Source organism: Drosophila navojoa, chromosome X (assembly GCF_054131105.1).
Source record: "Drosophila navojoa isolate 15081-1374.11 chromosome X, UAZ_NAV_1.0, whole genome shotgun sequence".
NCBI classification, from domain to species: Eukaryota; Metazoa; Arthropoda; class Insecta; order Diptera; family Drosophilidae; genus Drosophila; species Drosophila navojoa.
In genome coordinates, this window is record NC_142895.1 from 23618035 (window position 1) to 23633142 (window position 15108).

General features: G+C 38.0%; 1 protein-coding gene and 1 long non-coding RNA gene across 2 annotated transcripts in view; one reads left to right on the forward strand and one right to left on the reverse strand.

Moving 5' to 3' along the window:
* LOC149090730 (uncharacterized) overlaps positions 1-15108 on the forward strand; it is a 120332-nt gene that overhangs the window by 2099 nt on the left and 103125 nt on the right. The gene's annotated exons all lie outside the window — the stretch shown is intronic.
* On the reverse strand, positions 6487-8104 carry LOC149090731 (uncharacterized). Its single transcript, XM_089263875.1, has 5 exons — positions 7857-8104; positions 7484-7796; positions 7368-7418; positions 6818-7261; positions 6487-6749 (listed from the first exon to the last, which is right to left on the reverse strand). Exons 1-5 carry the CDS (start codon positions 8069-8071, stop codon positions 6504-6506), a joined length of 1269 nt encoding a protein of 422 aa, XP_089120001.1. The 5' UTR covers positions 8072-8104; the 3' UTR covers positions 6487-6503.

The window sequence follows — 15108 nt, forward strand, 5'->3', positions numbered from 1 at the left end:
AGCAGCAGTGAAAGCTATGAAGGAAAGAGAATAGTATCATGAAGAAGGGATAATGGGCTCTTATACTTTTTATTTTCCATAAATTTTAATTTTTTTTTTCATTGTTTTCTTAAATGTGAAATTATTTTAATCAAGACATAATAAAATTTTGTTTACCATTTTTAATTTATTGGAGATCTAGCTTTTTTCCCTGATAAAGCTGTCAACACTGAGTTACTCGTGCACACATGCATACATACATACTTATAGCCGCATTCAACAGCCACGCCAATAATGCCGACACACACATGTACAGCCTGTCCGCAACGCAAGCACACAAGCACATCAAGAGCAGACACACGCACACACCGAAACCGCGAAAGAGTCATATTTCGACGTCGACTATGCGCACGCACACACACATATAAAGCATGCGCTAAGCTACAAAGTCGAGCTCGAACTGTAGTAGTTGCTGAAATGCGCCAACGAATTCGGACAACGTCGCGTCGGCTGCGAGCAGCTCATTCCACTTACAAGCTCTTGCTTGCGCTGTTCTGTTGCTCTGTTGCTTGGCACAATGATTGGCTATTTTTCGGCTGCCTTTTGAGTCCCCATTTAATCGGGATCGCCTCTACAAGCAGGCAGAAATTCAATATGAAATGAAATTGTTGCAGTCGTTCCAGGACGACGCTACGCTCGCTGTGGCCGGAATGGTCCTCTATTGAGGCTTAGGCCAATATTGGTGGTGCGACCAGCAATTTCTGGATTTAGGCACGATGAAACATGTAAAAATAAGGAGAGGAAAACGAATTAGAACTCTCCATCTGCGCTGACAGCCTAGTGGAAAACAGTTAGGATGGTTTGGGGCGGGTAGGCTTCTTTTTTTTTTTTTATTTTTTTTTTTTTGGATGGATATACCAAGGGATCCACGATGTTTCATTAAAAGAAACTTCGGAGGCGGATCTCTAATGGCCTGGGGTGCATCATCACCATCATAATAATGGGATATAAAGCTGGTTGAAGATATTCCACCAATTACCCAAGAAAGCTGATACATATTTATAGTTAGCAGCTAATATGGGCGATCGGCAATGCAATCTTGCTCAGAGTGCACCACTCGAGTAGTGAAAGCGAGCGAAGAGAAGGAGACATAATGCTCTTCAGTCTGTCGCCAAAGCTCAGAGATGAAACACAGAACTGTGAACCATTTGGAAGGACCTGAACAGTCAATAATACATACTGGTTCACATTTACCATTATTATGCTGGGCTCCACAATTCTACAAAAGAGCTCACGTAATTTGAATTTTACTGAAATGGAAACTTAATTTCAAACCATAAAACGACAGTCGGTAATGGCGAAAGCTAGAAAGATGATGGCTTCTATCTATCGCTGTACAGCGATATACAATAGCCCTACCAGGAAATACGCCCTAGAAATATACAGCATTGCTTTAAATACAAATTAACCGCTGAAAATGGCTGGCTCGGGTGGGATATACTCAATTGTCGAAACTGTGTTTTGAAGGCGAATAATAGATGTGAAGTCGTTTGCTTCGATGCAAATAAAGGCGGATATATCATGATTATAAAATTCAATGATTTTTTGATGCCAAAACCAATTTCGTTAAATGTTGGCGCACCTAAAAGGAAAATACCCAACACAATTGAATCGCAGAAAAATTTTCAGAATATGCAAAATTGGGCTTTTACTAAGGGGGTGGCTCTAACAAATTATCGAAATGGCGTATGGGTAGATGCGTGCGGCTGTAGCTATTCAAACAGCGCGTGAGTTTAGTTGCGCGCGGCTGCTGGCTTAATTGCCCGCTGGCAAGAAGATGAAATTTTAGGCTGGGTGCCAAACCTGCAAAGAGGTTTGTGCATAAATAGACAAAAATAATTGTTGCTTCTTTTTTATACCCTGAACCCATTGAAAATGGGAAATCAGGGTATAATGTTTTTGTGTAAAAGTATGTAACAGGCAGAAGGAATCATCGCAGACCCCACAAAGTATATATATTCTTGATCAGCACGATGAGCTGAGTCGATATAGCCCTGTCCGTCTGTCCGTCCGTCCGTCCGTCCGTCCGTCCGTCCGTCCGTCCGTCCGTATGAACGCCGAGATCTCAGAAGATATAAGAGCTAGAGAGCTGAAATTTTTGGTGCATACTCGTGTATACCATACGCAGTACGAGTTTGCTTTATTTTTTCGATAACTCATCCGATAACTTTTTTATCGAGAATAATCGAAAAATTGATTTTGTTTTTTGAGCCTCATTGGAATACTATTAGACGTAGAGACTTCAGATTTACTGTGTATATATATATGATGAATACAAACATTTTGTAATCAACAGATTTTGGATACCACGCCCCCTCCGCCCCCAATTCGCAAAAAACGTATTTCAAGTACTAGAGAATGTACACACATTTTGACCATATGATTACGCTCTGAAAATTTCATTAAGATTGCATGTCTACAAAAAAAGTTATTTATCAAATAAATTCTCATACTATTGCCCACACTTCAGCGCAGCCCAAGCGCAGTCGCTGCTTACTCCGCAGTTAGCAGAGCGCGGGCTTATGCATGCAGAATGGAGGGTTCAGGGTATCTCCTAGTCGAGCAGTCTCGACTAGAGTCTTCTTACTTGTTTCTGTTTGTTTGATGGTCTTAGAGGCTTTGGTTTACCGCTTATTGATTTGGCACTTTCGCAAAAAAAATATATATATGTATATGCTTTCAGCTTTTCACAATTCTCGAATCATTGTTTCTACCCAATATATTTAGATTAATCATCTAGTATTTAAGGTTCTTTGTAAATTCCCCAAAAAGCCATTTGAAAGGCCACCTCAAGTTGCAATTGCGAATGGCTGAATTTGTGCCAAAGCAAAATTGAAAACTATAAGAATAAATTTAGTGCAACATTCAACAACATTTTGATGCGAAAGCCAATTTTGTCTAAAAAGCCAATACCCAATACAATTGAATCGCAGAAAAATGCACAGAATAAATAACATTTGTTCCATTGGAATTTTAAAGACCCCTTTAAAATTCCAATGGTTTCTGACACGAGGTAGTTGTCCATCGAAATGGCAGTCACAAGAATTTTTGACCAATGGCATGAGCTTCAATTTTGGTAGTCCAATATTTGCCTTGGCATCTATTGGAATTGGATGGAAGCATAAATTGGCGCCTTCAGAAGACGTATGAGGCTTCTCTAAAACTACAGGAGCAAAATTTAGATTTTATATGGATGTTTAGTTTTATATGAAGGGAACTCAAATTAAAGTGCGATAATAGTCGAAACTTCTTTAAAAATAAATTATCGGCACAAATGAAACTAAAAGAGAAAAATTGTTCGTAGACGAAGCATTGCTAGTAGCAATATACATATATGGCTCCACGGGTAAATTGAATATTGACGAATGAGCAAAAATGGTTGGCAAAATATTTTTATATTTGATTTGAAAGAAATAAGCAAGAGAATGCTTGAGTTTATGGTGACATCGAACATTTTGACGTTTGCCATTAAATGCCAGCATTTTGAAATTGTTCAAGGGAGTGAAACTAAAATTGCCACGCCCGCACAAGTTGTGCTGGCTGCAACAGAAACTCAAGTAACTAAGGAACGAGCATTTTCAGCTTCGCATTTTGTCTTAAGTGAAAGACGAAATTAACAAGCTCAACCAGGAAAAAAAAACTATAATAATAAGCCCATGAATAATAAGACAGTCCGAACAAAGCATCCAAACCAACCAGACGTTCTATTATTTATTATAGACAAATACGTACACACATTCGATTGCACCAGAAGGGAAAACTTGCTGGTAACTCGAGCGTCTATCGTATCACGATGGTTGTTGATAAGACGTCACACGAATAGCTGAACTCAGTGCGCGAGTTACCGCCTCTACTCCGCCCCAGACGATAAAAATACCAAGAATTAGAAGACGAACAATTCTCGAGACTCTGGCAGCAGAGACACAGACAGAGGCAGCTACAAGAAGTGCATATGCAGAGCTGAGTTCTGTTCTATTTTGGACAGTCAAGCGAGAAGATTAATAAGAAATATATAACCTAAGCCACCGCCTGAAATTATTTAAAGACGACCCCTCTCCTTCAGGGAATAATTACTATAACTCGCCCAACAGTGAATGAAAGGAAGAACAAAGTAAACGTTATGCTGAGAGCGATAGCAAATTTGCCCTTTTGGCCACGATGAAACATCTGGAGGTAGAAACCATTTATTTTTTTAATGCAAGATCCCATTTACAGGAACTGCTCCTCCCCCACATAGACCGGCTAATGCTGTTAATAACACAACTACTGGCTCTCGGTACTCGGCTCTCCGCTAAGTAACGACGCTCTCCAATCCTTCCTTCTGGAATTCGCCATTGTAAACATGGCAAGATACTGAAAAAAGTCACCAAAAGTAAGCAAACACTTTTGGTAACTCAATTAAGTTTAATTATTTTAAATATTCAAAATATTTTTTCTGACGAAGAACAGTCTAATTAGGATTACTTCAATGGATATTGAAAAGATATACGAAAGAGTCAACGATATTTCTCTAAGAGAAACTTCGGAGGCGGATATAAGGATGCCGTTATAAAGGCTTGGGAAGAAATCCCACCAATAACCCATGAAAATTTAAATTTATTTATAGTTAGCCAGCAGCCAATCTGGGCGCGAGAGCGAAGAGAAGAAGACACATTGTTCTTCAGTCTGTTAATAAAATTCAGAGATGAAACAGATAACTGTGAAAAATTGTGCAGGACCTGAATGGTCAATAAAACATACTGATTCACGTTTGCCACAATAACTCTGTATTATAGAGGCATTACTATGCTATATCAACTTAAATCATGAGAAAATACATATGCAAGGTATAAAAGACCCTTTGATTCATAATTCAATGATTTTTTGATGCCAAAACCAATTGCGTTAGATGTGCAATTGAATCGCAGAAAAATATTCAGAATAAGGAAAATAAGGGTGGCCTAAACAGTTTACGATTTCGAAGAATACTAAACACGTGGTAAGCTTAAGCTTCAGCCGAAAAGTAAAATACCAAAAGATGTGAATATACCAATATAATAATAGGTCCTATAATACCGATCATAATTACAATAATAATAATAAATCAAATAAAAAAAAAATAAACACAAATAAGTAAGAGAGCTCTAGTCGAGACTGCTCGACTACGAGATACCCTGAACCCTTCGAGCAAAAGATATTTCAATAATAATTAGCACACACCATGCATACAAACAAACACAAGTACACATACACGCACACAAGCAAACACCAACACACACACGCACATATACAGGCGATTGCGTGGGCTCCGCTGCAGTGTTGGCAATATTATGAGATCTTATTTATTGAATAACTTAATTTCTAGACGTACGATCGTAATGAAACTTTAAGAACGTAATCATACACATAGGGACGGGGGGTAAATTTTAACAAACAACAAGTTGGACACTCTAGCTTTAAAGATGTGGGAGGTATAATTTTTTAACATATTTTCGATAAAGTTTTTTATCGATAACAAAATAACGGGATGAGTTATCTATTTTTAGTGATAAACACGATATGCGCGCGCTATGTACGGACATTTTAAAAATAATTTGAAGTCTCTAGCTCTTATATCTTCTGAAATCGAAGCGTTCAAACATACGGACAGACAGACGGACGGATGGACAGACAGACGAACATGGCCAAATCGACTCGGCTCCTCGCCCTGATCATGAATATATATAGTTTGTGAGGTCTGCGACACCTCCTTCTGCCTGTTACATACTTTTAACAAAACTCGGGAATTCAGGGTATAAAAATAAAGTAGTAGTAGCAAAAAAAAAAAAAAAAAAAAAATACGTTTTTGAGTATAGCCCTATCCGTCCGTCCGTCCGTGCGTGCGTCCTTATGAGCGCCTAGATTTCAGAAGTTATAAGAGCTAGACGGTTGAAATTTTTCATGCATACTCGTGTATACCACACGCAGTACAAGTTTGTCTTATTTTTTTCGGTAACTCATCCGATAACTTTTTAATCGAGAATAATCGAAAATTTTTAGATTTACTGTGTATGTACATATGATGAATACAAACATTAAGTAATTTACAGATTTTGGATGCCACGCCCCCTTCGCACCCGATTTGTAAAATCCCATTTCAAGTACTAGAGACTCGGGCTTTGAAATGTACATACATTTGAACATTATGTTTGCGTTCTAAAATTTTCATTAAGATTGTACATACGTCTAAAAATTAAATTACTCAACAAATAAATTCTCATACTATTGCCCACACTGCAGTGTGATTTCCTATTTTCAATGGGCTCATGGTATACAAATAAACAGCTTTCAGCTTTAAAAAGCTCAAGATAATGCGGGCCTGACAAGTCTCCGAGTTCGGCTTCACAACTAGAGTTTCCAATTCGTTTTAATCATGCATTTAAATCTTTATTTGCGTCGTACTCCGAGTGACCTTCATATAAAAGTATTTGTTTTTACACTTTGTATTATTCGTTTTCCGTAGCAGCTCTGCTACTTATACTTTCATCACTGGTTCTTATTATCGGATCAGCGAGTTCTTGGACCATTCTTACTGGGAAATTGTCTAATTTATATTGAACATCCGTAGCTTTGCAGCACTGCACCAATCCGTAGACGGGATATTTCTGTAGTTTGCTGAAAAGACTATTCTTCAGCCAGGGCACCTCGTGGCACATGCTCTGGCATAGACCGTTCCGCTCATTGATAGTGAACTGTAAATTGTGCGAAATCGAAATGGATTAATAATCACATTCTCGAGATAAGATGGGCGAGCACTCACAAATGGCGAATTATGGGCAATAACTACAAATTCAGAGGCATTCAGAGCTGGCTCCACGGTGCGAACATGTGCCCAGATGTGTGCCGGCACTGTGATGGTATTTCCCGAGTCGACTTCAATGGACAGTGTGCGGTTGTCCTCGCAGGCATTCAGAATGGGCATGGCAACGGTACCGGAGACACCGACATTGACATCAAACTTATCATGGACGCTAGCATCTCTGAGGGCGTTCAGAAAGTGCCGCCAATTACCGTTGCGAAGAGCCCGCAGCCAAACAATCGAGATCAATCCTTCAAACTCATTGACATCCTGGCTAAGGGCGTCGTCCTGTATTAGGCTGGCATACTCGAACGTCCCGGTGCCGAACAGCACATTCAGGTGTTTGTCGGTGTGGAACGCGCTCATAATGCGATCTGAGCTGCAAAAGCGAAAAATCTTTATTTTCTATCGCTTTGTGAGTCTTCAAATCTGAGCTTTTCTTCACTATTATATCATTAATTATCGTATTCATGTACATATCATACCCGTGCGGCCAAATGGAATTTTTGACATAACTCGTTCCACTGTCGAGACCCAATTTGTTGAGTTGTCCTACTTGTGACTGTTGAGAAGAAATGTTATGCATAGTTTTGACAGAGGTATATGTATGCTTCTAGCTGGTCTTACCTGTTCAAGCACCTTAATTTTGGATGGATAGGCCGTGTAGCTAACATACTTGAGCTGTTGATGAGAAAAATCGTAGCAGAATGCCAAATTTTTAATGGAGCCATATTTTCCATAACTCTGGCCAACAACGAGAGTCCAGTATTTATTGCAACCCTCCATGGGCGTTTCGCTCAAATAGATGGGGGGAAGTACCCGAACGTCGTAGCATTTTATACTACTTACTTCACCTTCATCAGTGGTAAATTTATTTATATCCCCTTTACATGTCAACTTAATTCGCTTCTCCTCCGTCGTTTGAGATTCGTATCGGTCGCTAAATAAAAAAGATTAAAATCGACCTAAATTTGTTTTAGAGAGACATATTTCAACACACTTATATATGAATCCATTGGCACAAAATAATTCAACTGATTCGTAGTCGTCACGAATTATTTCTGACGTCGGCTCTGAAATCCAATGCTTCGATCCAAAATGAATTATTGTTTGCGGTTGTGGTGATTCTATAAACAATGTACAACGCGCATCTGCGCCTCCGAATATCAAGAAGACCCCGAACAAGCCGAGAACAAAAGCATTCAATGGTTTCATCTCGCCAAATAACAAAATACAACTGTGGCATCTGACTAATCTTGGCTCCTTTATACTGCTTCCAATCGTTAATCATTGTAGAATACAAATACGCAATCATTATACATACATATATAAATACATATGTATGTATATATACATTTGTCTTAAAATGTGGCAGCTTGTTTATTTAATCAAATTTCGGGGATTCCAAAGACTTAAAATTGAACTTGAGCTTAATTTTAATCAACTTTCGGGACGGTCAAACATGTTAGCTCCTTGCTGTACATACATATGTGCATATGTATGCCGGGGTCGACAATTTAGTTTTTTTTCGACGAGATTTTGATGTATGGTTACATATGAAATAAACATCATTATTCCATGATCATTTTAAAATATTTGTCTAAATTTTAAAACACTTTTTTATTCTATAAGGAATACATACATACATATGTACATAGGTGTACGATTTTCAGTGACGCACACTGTATGCATGTATGCATGTATGTATGTATGTATGTCTATACAGTGTTACAGTTGCCAGCGCACACCCACCACACACAAACAAACATACATATGTACATACATACAGAATGCTCATATATGAAACGTCGCTGTCCGAATAGGTTGCGCATCTCAGCAATGACTGCATGCCGAGTGTTACGGAATTGCTTCGCGCTTGCTTTGTATGTGTGTGTGTGTGGGCACTGCCGATGGTGGTATGTGGTGACTCTCTGCCTCTGAGTGCGAATCAATGTTGCTCTCTTGGCTTATTTTCTCCCAGATCTTGCTGATTTTGTGGATGGCAGAAATTGTAGCTTTTCAGGAAATTGGAAAAGTTTTTTCCTGCTATTTAGTTTTGAATATTTTGACTGAAGTTGCTACACATAAAAAACTCAACAAATTTACGAATGGACATTTCTATATCCATATTTGACATAAAACATACGATAATTTCTTCAATCACGATTCAGCTGTTTTAGCCGTGTTTCCAGCTAGAACTAGCTCTTTGCTTCAAGACACTGTGACAGCACTGATGCAAATGCATGATTTTGTTGCGCATGTGTGCGTGTGCTATCGTCGGTGCCGAAGAGTGTCTCTCTCGTGCTCGCGTCTGTATGTGTGGATGCTTATTTGGCGCATGTGTAGTTACGTTGCGTGATCCCAGTCTGTATAAGTATGTGTGTGCGTCGGCGCGTTGTAGCGTAACTCGAAAGCAGCTCTGATTGTTGCCAGCTTTGGCTTTTTGTGGCTCAACTGTGCTCAACTTGCATGAACACATCATTCTCAAAGCAGCAGTCGACGAAGATGGTTGTGAATTACTATGATTGGGCGGAATAGAAGCCGCACGAAACGAATGAAAATATTCCTTGCCATGCAACGAAGCTTGCAAAGCGCTTAACTGCTATCAGAAAGCAATATACAGTTCAATAAATCTTTTGATTTAAGTGAAATATATATTCGGCATTATTCAACGCTACGTTTCGCCGCTTACTTGTGCTTGGCTCGGTATTTTGTTGTTACCACCTCTTAAGCAGCTAATGATCATTATTATTCACTAGAAATGTTGTCAAATATTCATGTGGTCTCAGCTGCTGAATAAGTGATGAAAAGAGTTGGTAGACTTATTTATTTAGAAAGGACGTCGATAAATCATGAGGGGAAAAATGTATAAATATGTCAATAATTTCTCCAACTTCATGGAGGATATTTTATTCACTGCCATGCCAGATCAGTAATTATTAAATATTTTAATTTAAAACCAAAAGCCATTTGTATTCGGAGCTAGACCATAATAATTTAGGCCTCTTATGCTGTTTTCTACGCTATTCGAGGAAAATAATTCGCACATTTTCTTTTAAAAGTAAAAATTCAAAAATTAACTCGGAAAAATCTGTCAGTTTTCATTTAATAATATTCTTTTTCCTTCATAGCTTTCAAAATGCTGTTGGACATTTTGCACATACATATGTATGTACATACATACATACATACGAAGCCAAAGAGCGGATTGCTTGTCGCCCATCATCTATGTGTGCGAATGCTAGTTTATGGTGCGCATGTGTGCGTGAGCTATCGTCGCGACGATGCCGAAGACCGCCTCTCTCGTGTCATTTGGGTGTGTGTGTGTGTGTGCATGTGTGCTTCTGATACGCATGTGTGCTTGCGTTTGCGCGCGTGCATGTGTATGTAGGCATTGCATCTGTGTGGTTGTGGTTCGCAGCGCCATGTTGTAGCGTAACCCGAATGTAGCTTTGCCTTTTTCTAGCTCTAGTTAGCTTGCGCGAACGCGTCATTCTTAAATCGGCAGTCGGGGGTGATGGCAGCAAATTAAGCATTGGGCAGAGTAGAATTAACAGGGGGCGGGAAAAAAAGTATTCCAACTCAGTGCGAATCATCTTATATTTTGTTGTGGTGCATTTTGGTGGCCCGAATATCTTCTCATTTCTATGATTTTCCGCAAGACTTCACATGAATCTGCGAGATGGCAAACCACTCCGAAAAACTATAGGCTTAATGTGACTGATAGTAAATAAATATAATAAATAATAGTATTATGATAAATATTATATTTTTTAATGAGATCCTATTTAATGATAAGCATTTAGCAGCAAATTTTTAAGAAAATAATATTTAAGATTTTTTAAAAATTCACAATAAGAAAAAGCGAAAAATCTGTTCAGAAAAATTATGCCCACAAAAAAAAAAAAAACTAAAGAAAGATAATCTTATTTTTTTGTTTATTTCTTGTTTTTTAATTGAAAAATTAATATGAGATGTTTTCCAGCCGTTTTGACATTGATATCACGAATATTCGTGTGAAATCAACCGTAATTTTGAAGTACTCCTCCATCAGAATCGATTTGAGCATGCTCTTTGAGGTATTATTCGCTCTCTGATCCTGTGCTCCAAAAAATCACATAGATGCTCTATGGGATTAGGGTGGTGAATGAAGCTGGTGTCGAGTATTATAAGGCAACCAACAGCTGATTTGGGGCGTATCAAATGATTGAAAATGCAAAAAGTTTAGGTAACAAAAACTACGAAAAAAGTACTTGAGCTCTGCTTAGTAAAATTTTTTCATTCGGCCGCAAGGTAGCTGAACGGGATCTTATGGTTCCGTTGCTCATTCGGTAGTGTGGGGGAGCTCTTAGCTAGCCAGATGAAAGGTGCTTTGCAACTTGAGGTGGCTTTTTATTTCCCAGTGCCTAACAAATGGATTTTTGGGAAATTTACATAAGACCTTACGTACTAGATAATTAATCTGTATATATTAGGTAGAAACAGTTTCAGTTTCTTTCTCGCAGACAGATCCACAACCTTTCGTATTCATCGAAATCGGTTAACTGTTAATGCGCTTATTTTCCTTATTCTGAATATTTTTCTGCGATTCGATTGTATTGGCAATTGGCCTTTTTAGTGGCGTTCGACGAAATTGGTTTTGGCATCAAAAAATCATTGAATTTAGGAATCATAGGTTCTTTTATCTCTTGTTTCCGATTCATTATTCGCCTTCAAAATACAATTTCGACAGTTGAGTATATCCCACCCGAGCCAGCCATTTTCAGCGGTTAATTTGGACTTCAATGTCAATTTTGTTTTTGAAGCAATGCCGTATATTTCTAGGGCGTATTTGCTGTACAGCGATAGAGAACGTCATCTTTCTGGCTTTCGTCATTACCGACGGTCGTACCATGGTTTGAAATTTAGTTTTCTGTCTCTACAATACAAAGTTCTTGTGGCAAACGTGATTCAGTATGTTTTATTGACCATTCAGGTCCTTCACAATTTTTCACAGTTTTCTGTTTCATCTCTGAATTTTATCGACAGACTGAAGAACAATATAAATTGTATTGGGTCACAGAATTAGGTATATCATCATTGGATAATAAATGCACCCCAGGCCATTAGAGATTCGCTTCCGAAGTTTCTCTTAGAGAAATATCGTGGACCCGGTAGCGTCGTTACTTAGCGGAGAACCAAGTACCGAGAGTCAGTAGTTATGTTATTAACAACATTAGCCGGTCTATGTGGGGGAGGAGCAGTTCCTGTAAAAGGAATCTCGCATTAAAAAAAAAAAAAAGGTTTCCTCCTCCAGATGGTTTCCATCCTACATCTTCCTCCTTTGCTTATTTTTACATGTTTCATCGTAGCTAAATGGACAAATTGTTGTTGGTCGCGCTACCAATGTTGGCCAAGTCCTCGATAGAAGACTATTCCGGTGGCGAAGGGTGCTTGGTATCCAAAATCTGTGCATTGCATGCTTTTACATTGAGCTTGCATGGTCCGCTATGATCACAGCTTGCAAATAAATATTGATCGTTATATTCTGTGCGCTTTACTCGCGAACACAGCCAAAAAATTGAATACACACTCGCTCTCGCTCTCAGCATTACCTTTGTATTTCTTCCGTTTACTGGTGTACGAGATATATTAATAAATCCCTGGAGAGGGGTCGTCCTTAAATAATTCCAAGCGGTGGCTTAGGTTATATATTTCTTTTTGATCTTCCCGCTTGACTGTCCATGATAGAACTGAACTCAACTCTGCATTTGCACTCCTTGCAGCTGCCTCTGTCGTTCCGTTGTCTGCGTCGCTGCAGCCAGAGTCTCGCGAATTGCTCGTCTTCTTATTCTTGGTAGTTTTACAATGAGACTCAGTATGTAAGAGAAGCTCACTCTTTACATAATTTTGCTTTGTGGATTCAAAGGAATTTGCAAATATTTGTTGCTGTTATAAAGTATGTTTTTTTGTTTTTTTTTTTTTTAAGCTCGATTACAAAACGTTATATGTATATGTATATCTTTATATTGTAAGAAAAATAGAATGTACTAAGTATATCCATCATACAAATCTCTAACCACATAGTTTTCAAACCCATCATCGTTTAAATAATCTACACTTTCATCTGATAGTATCATGTAGAATCGATGACGAATATTGGCTCAATCAACAAGTTTGATGGATTTCAAGTATTACTTTGGAAATACATATTTGTTTACTTTTTGCATGTCTTGCAAAATAGGCTTAAAAAACAATAAATCTAAATAAAATCTTTGAACATTGTATATATGTATATGGCTTTGTTGCATTCCGCTTCCGTAGCAGCGATACCAAAATTTAAGCTCATGCCAATGGTCAAAAATTCTTGTGACCGCCATTTCGATGGACAACCACCTCGTGTCAGAAACCATTGGAATTTTGAAGGGATCTTTAAATTTAGACAAATATATTTATCCTGTACATTTTTCTGCGATTCAATTGTGTTGGGTATTGGCCTTTTGGGTAGCCGAACATTTGACAAAATTACTTTTGGCATCAAAAAATCATTGAATTTTCCTAAATTCTATGATTCCTCATAGGTTCTTTTATCCCTTGCTTATATATTTTCCCAAAATTCGCACTTCTTTCACGTTCTTCCATAATATATCGCTCTTTATTTTCATCGAAGCAAAAGACTTTGGATTCATTATTCGCCTTCAAAATACAGTTTTAACATTTGAGTATATCCCACCCAAGCCAGCCAAAAACATTAAAAATAGTTTAAAATATATGCCCATGATAATATTCTCTCTCCTTCATAGCTTTCAAAGCCAAAGAGCGGGCTGTCTTGTTTATGGTGCGCATGTGTGCGTGAGCTATCGTCGCGACAATCAGTGTTGCCAGGTTTGGAGACATAAAAATAGCAAAATCGTCTCTAAAAAATAGCTGAAAATAGCTAAAAAAATTTTAAAATAGCTTACAAAATAGCTGAAACCTTTATGCATTATGCATTTACTTTAAATTTTATTTTTAAATGTTATTTAATAATGTTACAATTTGGTCCACATCCAAATTATCATCAGAATTATATTTTTGATTAACTGGAATCATTTTTAAATATTTGGAAGGCACGGTATAATCATGGCAGCATTTGCCATTCCTGCGCAATCCATATCTGCAAATAAAACACATGTTAATGAATGTATTATAATAATAGTTAAAAAATACATGCCTTATGCTTAAGATAGCGTCAAGTGTCTTCAGTTGCATTCTGTTTCTTAAATTGGATTTAATTAGATTCATTTGGCTAAATATTCGTTCTACTTCTGCGTTGGACCATGGTAAAGATCACAGCTCCAACGCAAACTCAGCCAAATCCTTAAAAACTTTTACGCCACCGGCATCAGTATATTTAAGGACTCCCGCCCAGAACTTGACTGTCTCTGAAGTGTTGTGACACTCAATGAAATTTATTTTTGCGTATTGCCGCAGAATAGTTTCAATGTTTTTACATTGAAAACATTTGAGGATTGGTAATAACGTACAAACATAATGCCGCCTCCTCCTTTGCACTTTTAGTTGTTGCCAATGGCTCGAAAACAATTTTGTTTTTTTGCCCAAAGGCGCCAACCGTTTTATGTTTTTTTGTCGCGACATGCATTTTTATATCGTGCAATTACGCAAAAACACTGCATTTGCAGTATATACAATACGCCCGCTTGTTGTCCGACTCATCCTCCTTAATCCAATCCTTAAATTCGGTGATTGTTTTCCAGGAATCACGAAATTTCTGCTTATATTTTTTATCCATCACAATTAATGCCAAGAAGCGCGCCAAGAAGAATTAGCGATGGTATAAATTCACAAGTACGATAAAGTCGTGGTGGTAGTATCGCGCAGATCATTACGTACAATTTGGGACTTAATCGAAAAATGTTTTTTTTTTTGTTTTTTTTTTTTTTTCTTAAAATAATAAAATCAAATTAAAATATTCGTTTGTAAAATAGCTAAATTTATAGCTAATAGCATTTTAAAAATTTTCATAGCATTTAGGGTTCAAAAATAGCTAAAAATGCTATTAAATAGCTAATCTGGCAACACTGGCGACGATGCCGAAGACCGCCTCTCTCGTGTCATTTGGGTGTGTGTGTGCATGTGTGCTTCTGATACGCATGTGTGCTTGCGTTTGCGCGCGTGCATGTGTATGTAGGCATTGCATCTGTGTGGTTGTGGTTCGCAGCGCCATGTTGTAGCGTAACCCGAATGTAGCTTTGCCTTTTTCTAGCTCTAGT

Coding starts and splice junctions, on each gene's coding strand:
- LOC149090731 (XM_089263875.1), bottom strand. CDS start 8,071: ATGAAACCATTGAATGCTTTTGTTCTCGGCTTGTTCGGGGTCTTCTTG. Junction 7,262..7,367: donor TCGACAGTGGAACGAGTTAT/GTCAAAAATTCC, acceptor ACAAAGCGATAG/AAAATAAAGATTTTTCGCTT. Junction 6,750..6,817: donor TTGCCCATAATTCGCCATTT/GTGAGTGCTCGC, acceptor CACAATTTACAG/TTCACTATCAATGAGCGGAA.